Source organism: Cynoglossus semilaevis, chromosome 13, assembly GCF_000523025.1.
Source record: "Cynoglossus semilaevis isolate Cse_v1.0 chromosome 13, Cse_v1.0, whole genome shotgun sequence".
In the NCBI taxonomy this organism is placed as follows: Eukaryota; Metazoa; Chordata; class Actinopteri; order Pleuronectiformes; family Cynoglossidae; genus Cynoglossus; species Cynoglossus semilaevis.
The window spans coordinates 8,538,558-8,545,990 of record NC_024319.1 but is presented as its reverse complement, the minus strand read 5'-3'; the positions used below and the strand labels follow the sequence as shown (position 1 = coordinate 8,545,990).

Genomic DNA, 7,433 nt, shown 5'->3' with positions numbered 1-7,433 from the left:
ATGTATTCACCAGTAGAACACGCTTCATTTTTAATCTACTGCTACGATATCATAGGGTTGTTGAGGAGTCAATAGTCTGTAAGAGGCTAGCATTTTCATAAAGGCCTTGTACTGGAGCTGTGGGAATGTGAAGGATGAGTTTCCCTTTGTGGCTTCATGTATCAAGGGAAAGCACAGAAAGAATGGAATGGGTCTTCTGTCCCACGCACTGATTCGTCCTTCTGTGTCCTTCTTTGTGTGCACCTCTTCTTCCTCTTCTTCTTCTACAGCACAGTTCCTTCATTAATTGGTTGATTAGTTCTCGATTATATAACTGTGTGTTTCAAACCAACTGTTTTATAAAGTGTTATTTTAAAAATGTTCTTCTTGTTCTGCTTCTTCTCCTCTGGTCGTCTGTGGCATCCAGTGTGACGCCGTGCACAGAAGGCACCCTAATCTGGAGCTGAATATTCATGACGCGCGACTCAGTTGCTGTGGGTGCTCACAATTTAATAGTTTCAGCACCACGGTCGTGGACAGCTCCATACGCCGCAGAGACAGAGTGAGAGTGAGCTGCAGCTGGAGCCGAGCCGTGCTCTGACGGAGCCGGGCCAGTTCTGACGGACCGAGCTGGAGAAAGACCCCCTTTATCTGTAGTCAAATAGGGGGGGTAGTAGTCCTTGACACCGAGACCCAAATAAAGCGCGCTCTTTTAGTTCAGCGGCTGATGAGGAAGAGGGGCGGAGACAGGGGCTGACACAAACATGATGTTCTACTCAGTGAGCCGCAGCTTGATGACAAAGTTTATTTCCTCTCCTCCACTCTGGGGCTTTGCAGTTAACAACACAGCCACACAGGTGGGGAGTGGGGGGTAGGGGTGGGGTACTTGAATTGAAACTGGATGCTGGTGGTGGCGCGCTTCAGTCCAGACCGGAGTTACTGTAAAAGAAACAGCCGGGTCTCAGGACATCTGTGGATCCGCTGACACTCAAGTACACGAGCGTTTCAGAGAGAACGTGCAGTGGAAGTCCTCAGGCAGCACTGTGCCGGAGCTGGACGGCGCTCTCATCTTTTTAAATGCATTTCATAAAACAAAAGATTCGACGGAGAAACGGTGCACGAAGTTTTCCCGTTTTTCCATTTTACTTTTCATTTATTTCAATATTTCTGCTTTGTTTGGTGAAGAGGAGGTGCAGGAGAGTCTGGTCCTCATTTGACTGAGGGGGAGCAGGGGAGAGGGGGAGGGACAGGGAGGGAGAGAGGGAGAGAGAGAGAGAGAGCAGTTGGTTGGACTGCTGTTGCTCCTGCTTCTCAGTATTTGCTCCTCAGACTTCACCAGTGTTCCGGGGGAAAGGAGGAAAAAGAGGAGGGGAAGCAAGTGACAGAGAGAGAGGGGGAGAGAGAGAGAGAGGGGAGGGGGTCGATGTCTCTTTTCCCGGCACTATGCAGGCGCTCATTCATTTATTTCAGCCCGACCGACGACAGCATGCCAATCAGCGACAGACCTCGGTGAGTACAACCTCTCTGTCCCCTAGTTTGTCTCTCCTCATGTCTCTTTAACCCCGTCTGAGTATGTCTTTGAGTCTTCCACTGAACTGAGACCCGGGTCTGTCTCTCCAGCCTGTGTCCTGTGTCCAGTCTGGTGGTCTTGTTTTCTTCAGTCTGACTCCAGACTCCCTCTCTCTCTCTCGTCCCGTCTGTCCAACCTCCAAGACTCTGTTTTTTCTCCGCATCTGTCTCTTCAGCCTAATCTCACTGTGGACCGTCCTGAGTGTCTCCCACACAGCAGGACATCCCACAGTTCTCTTCTCATCTGCTCGCTGTTTGAACACACAGGCAGACGCTCCCTGAAGGAGGACGGGACTGACTTGGCTGGACTGGCTGCTCCGGCTGCGCTCCCACCCGCGGCGGCCGCGGCATCGGTGCAATTACTGTAATTCGGCGTCGACTGCGAGAACCGTCGCTCCAAGTGCTGGGACGGTGACACTATTGGCTACTTAATGGGTCCCAAACCCCGTGAAGCTCCCGGGATGGCATGCAGTGCGTGTTACTACCTGGTCATCAGCTCCACGCACCTGAGCAATGGACACTTCCGGCGAGTCAAGGGGGTTTTCAGAGGACCGCTGTGTCCGAGTGCAACCAGTGATTCACCGGTAAGACAACTGTCTCTGTCTGTCTGTTTGTCTGACTGTTTGTCTGACTGTTTGTCTGTCTGACTGTTTGTCTGTCTGACTGTCTGCCTGACTGTTTGTCTGTCTGTTTGTCTGTGTCCCAGGTTCTTGGTGAAAGTTTTAAAATCTAAATATTCAGACTTTTGTTTTGTTTTTTTATACGCGTTGTGAGAATATGGAAATTTTAGATTTTTTTTTTCTACCATTGCTCCAGGCAAAAATCCACAGCAAAACAAACAACAACAACAACAAGACATCAAGAACAAAGGGCAGCAGTAAATGAGCTGGTGAAACTAAACTAAAATTTAATGATATCTCTGCTACCAGGCAGAAGAAAACAGGTATTAGACAGGCTCTGTCAATTCAGGGAAATCAGAAAAAAATTAAAGGTTGTAAGTGGTCACTGTAAAAAAAAAGATGAAAACCTCCTCTAGTCTTGAAACACAAAAGATTTCCTTTTTGCCAAGTGCCATTGAATGTAACATTTTGTAAACAGAGAAAAAGCAGGTGTTGTAGCATGAAGCTCTCTGCTGCTTTTATCCTGAGGCCGTGTGGAAATCAGAAGAATCACATTGAATTAGTGCTTCGAGAAGGAGATCCTTCAAAATAGTAAACAATTACCTGGGGAGTGTTTGTCAGCTCTGTGTGTTAGTGTGACCTGACCTGAGTGCCACTGTCTGACCTTTTCCTTTTGTCTGCGCTCCTCCTGAACTCCAGTCTGTTTAGCAGCCGTCGTCCTTGTGGCGTTCAGACGAGTACACAAACTTACAGTACATTTGAATATGTGCCTTATTTTCTGCGACTTGTTTTACGACGAGAGCGCGTGTCTCATATATTCGCTGGCTGCTCACAGAGTCTGTGGTAATGACACATTATTCATGAGCTCTTAATGTGAGACGAGACAAACTGGCAGAGCTGATGACAAGTTTGATGAGAAAGGAGGGAAGGAGCAGCTGTGTGTGAGAGAGTGTGTGAGAGTGTGTGTGCCTGAGTACGAGACACACACACGAGTCATTACCAGTCTGTCATGTTCGGCCCATGCCCTCTATGTGATGGGAATAAGCGAATGCAGACGCAGTCAAAAATGCCAGAGATGCTGCAAACATCCACCAAGATTAGCCTGCAGTTTTAAACCCAGTATTTGAACCCAGGGTGGTACGTACAGTACGCACGACGTAGTAATATCTTAGTAGAGCTAGCGCATACAAATCTAGGCTACAGTACGGACGTGATCATGCAAATCATCTGTCACAACCTCTGTGTGAATCATTACAGCTATTTACAGAACACTGAATAATGTATTGATATTTTTGGCAGCACTAAAAGCCCACACAGCAAATGACTGTAATTATAGACTGAAGACAATGACCTGTCATTAATTCACTGAGGATACCAATGTGTTTTCAACACACAGTAGTGGACACTAGAGGACATCTGTACACAATGACATCATGTTACATTTTTCAGGTCATACTACACTCATCAATTAAAAAAAAAATACTCCCATAGTTTACAACGACCTAATACTGGAGGTAGACCGTCCAAACATTCTGGGGATGCAGGATATCAACTTGTACTTGACAAAAAATAAAAATAAAAATAAGCAAGATCAGATACAAAAGAACGTTGTTCTCTACTAGGAAGCAACCACCAGAATCCAAAGAAGAACAGAACCAAACCACAGTGAAAGGTCCGGTCCAGCAGCTAACTTGAACTTTCCACCTTTTGAATCACAACCTCCGAAACTCCTGAAACACCAAACCGTGGACTGATTTTGTTTACCTGAAATCTTGAGCTGGAAAATTATTTCCACACGCTGCTGATTCCAGTCTCTCAAAGTATAACGTCTCTGCTGACCTTGAAGTCATTGAATTATTTATTACAAAGGCGATGAATCCAAAATGAAAATAGTTACCCTCAGTTTGACTGATAAACTTTTTCACACGTCTTTGTTCAAATCATTCTGAGTTAATAGGTCCAGGGCTTTATTTGTTGGCGATCAAGCCCATAAAAAAAATGAAAGCATACATCATACAGAAGGCTGCAGTTTTTTTTTTTCCTCTAAAGGGAATATTGACTTCACGTGGTTGACAGCTTGAAACCAATCCAGTTTTAGAGTTGTACAGCTTCAACATTAGCTGACCTCTACACCAACAGCAGCAAGAAAAAAAAAAGTCCCCCAAAAAAAAAACAAAAAAAATGTTTCTCTCCCTTCTCTCTTCAGACTTTGTGTCGACCACAGTAGAAAAAAAATAATCCCATCCTTTTTTCTCCGGGGTCGAAATGATGCAAACCAATGTTGGCTGAGAGTGCGAGCAGCGGCCTGAGAAAGTGGGATTTCACATTTATCCATATTAGTTTAGACATGAGCCAATTTATAAGCCTGTAAGTATGATGGACAGGCTGAACTTTTGGCAATGCAACTCAAGCGACCTTTTCGTGCGCAGGTAAAACACAGTCCTTCAGGAAGGACTTATTGAGTTTAGCACACTTCATTTGGGGCACGCCGGGCCGCAGCTTTCACTCCTGTCCCTCCTGTTCCAAAGGACACAGCAGGCTGCAAACATTTTTTTGCAGTCTGTCTCCCATTTAGTCCACATCAGTGGAATACAAATGATTTAACAAACAGTGTTTGTTCTATTTAACTTTTCTTTTTTGCATTTTCACTTTGAACGTGGAAACATTAAGAAAAGGTCTCTACAGCTCGTTCTTCCTCCGCAACAAATCCTTTAATGTTCTCCCTAATACCGCTCTTTTGGCTGTGTACTTAGCTTCCCCGCGGAGGGCTGATGTATATCTAGATAAGGATTTTGCTCATTAGTACTTTATCATCACTAATTACCTATTGTGATAGGCCTCTCGGACGCCTCGTAACGTTGGCTCTGATACGCGTTAGTGCTAAATCATCACTATTATATCATCCCTCAAACTCTAATTATCGGCAAGGCTTCCAGCGTGAGCGAAGAGGAGGACACGGAGGGACGAGGGCCGTCCAGAGGTGTTAGTAGAGAGGACAGATGCAGCTCTGATACATTGCTCATGTCAGACAGGATCAAAGTGATGCACCTTTAATTTCTTTCTCTGTCTCTGAACAATCCATTCCCCTGTTCTCCTCAATACTCCTCACAGAAAACCTCCTGTGTGTGTGTGTGTGCACACATGGGCAGTACTGCATGTGTCCGTGCACGAACACACACACCCGTCGGCTCCTCCACTGATGACTGCTTTGATGTATATTTTACAGCCGTTGCAGAAAACAGATGACTCCTTGGCGCTGCAGCACGGTGTCAAAGTGAGAGCAAATGTAACAGTGTGTATAGGAGTGTGTGTGGGTTAATGTGGGCATGTGTGTGTACGGCTGTGACTCTGCGTTTGCACCCTCATGTTTTCATTGATTGTGTGAGGGAGCTGCTCAGTGTTTATGTAAATGAGGTGCCATTTAAACATGGACGATTATCTTCAAACACTTTCAGCTCACCAACATGTTCAACGTGAGTGGAGCTCTGTGCTGCACGTACTGTACACAGCCAGCAGGGGAAGACAGAGGTGAGGTGGATGAGTTGTTGGGCCGCCCCGTTTGGTCAGAGGGGAAAACATGAAACTCATGTTTGATGTTTGTGTCTGTGTCACAAATATCCAAACTATAGACGTCCTTCAAACTTCCACTGGAAAATGTTTCAGATCCAGTGACCCCAGAGTTTGTACAGGGTTTTTACTACAACCACTAGCCCACTGGTCAGGAGTGGGACTGCTGATGTTGTCCCACTGGAGTTAAATGTCTGCTACGATACCAGCAAATTCATAAAACACCTGAAGACCAGCTTTTTAGTGCTTACTGCGCTGATGTCTGCACTCAGTGTAACAGCACAGTTGATACTGTAGCTCAGGTTCATACAATTCACCAAGTCATTATTTTGCTGAGATTAAGTGACACTGTGTTTACTACACAGCAGGGGTCACTGTTTCCTATTGAAGCACAATATTGGTGTAAAAGCTCTGCTCACTTTCTGTTCATCAGGAAACAATGTAAAAAGACTAAGTGTCATTATTTGAATTTATTTTATCCTTGTTTTTTATCGATATAATATCTAATGTGACGACAGTGTCAGTTTGAAGAACAAATTAGTTTGGCTGGAATTACTGCCTACTGCTAATGAGACTAAATGTGGCTGTGAGTGTGTTCCTGCTCGGCGTCATGACTGTGGTTTGGGTTGAGCTCGCACCTACACACCGCACGACACGCTCTCACCCACAGAGCTCTGCACAACACCGCCTTCCAGTTGACTGAGTACAGAGGGAGAGCCTGAACTCACCTCCTGTACGACATCACTCCTCTACACTAACACAGTGGTGACATCATAATCTGGGAGATGAAGACAGAGTCAGGCTTACACCTGGGAGACATAAGGAAGGGCGAGATGTTCCCAAAAAAAACCAACACAAATGAAAGAAAGTGAATGCAGCACAATCCAATGGAAACAATCCAGACTTCCACGTCTAGTGACGCATCCCTTCCACTCACAAGCTAGTTCCAGCGCAAACTGGTTGGCGAGTTTTAACGCCGAACGTCGGACGAAACGCTGTTGATCCAGAATGTCGTAAACCGAGGACTTCCTGTATTTATTTAAACCCAACCCAAAAACACATCCGTGATGGTACTCAGTATCGGCGAGTGTAAATACTCAGTCTGTAAAAGTTGATACAGAGACAACTGTGATCCTAACAGTAAATGACACTGTAGCAGTGATGGTAATGTGAGCGTAAATACTACTACAGTTTTCTGTTGGCAGAAAAGCTGTTTCTGAGTCAAGGCTCATAATACTGCAAACAATCACATTGATAAAGTCTCACATTCATTTTCACCGAAACACACACACACACACACACACACAGAGAGAGAGAGAGAGAGCAGCTGAGCTCAGCCTTCAGGCCCTGGTGGAGCAGTTAGAGAGTGAGCAGGTGAGTGCTGCTGAATACTAAAGTCCTGTATGACTGGCCCAGTCCTGCTGACCGCTGCAAAGTGCCCCCACTGATCACCGCTAATGTCCTCCATCACAGTTTACACTCAACACTCCAGAGAGCGTGTGTGTGTGTTGGGAGAAAGGTGTATAATTGGGACAGATGGGTGAGCCAGGATGGAGGGAGGCGGAGGGGGAGCCGGGAGAGAAAGACAGTCTGAATTGATTTTAACACTCTCCTAAGCCTTCATTGACATTTCATTTAGCTAATGAATTCATTAGTGCTTCATAACACTAATGCTCAAATAACCTCTACTTGATAACC

The 7,433-nt window shown here is 45.5% G+C and overlaps 1 protein-coding gene across 1 annotated transcript in view; it reads left to right on the top strand.

The window, feature by feature from the left end:
- Positions 1–730: 730 nt before the first annotated feature.
- znf804b (zinc finger protein 804B) overlaps positions 731–7,433 on the top strand; it is a 35,876-nt gene continuing 29,173 nt past the window's right edge. Inside the window, 2 exon segments of the mRNA XM_025061759.1 lie at positions 731–1,488; positions 1,816–2,132. Coding sequence (XP_024917527.1) covers positions 1,980–2,132 — 153 coding nt within the window. The 5' untranslated portion in view covers positions 731–1,488; positions 1,816–1,979.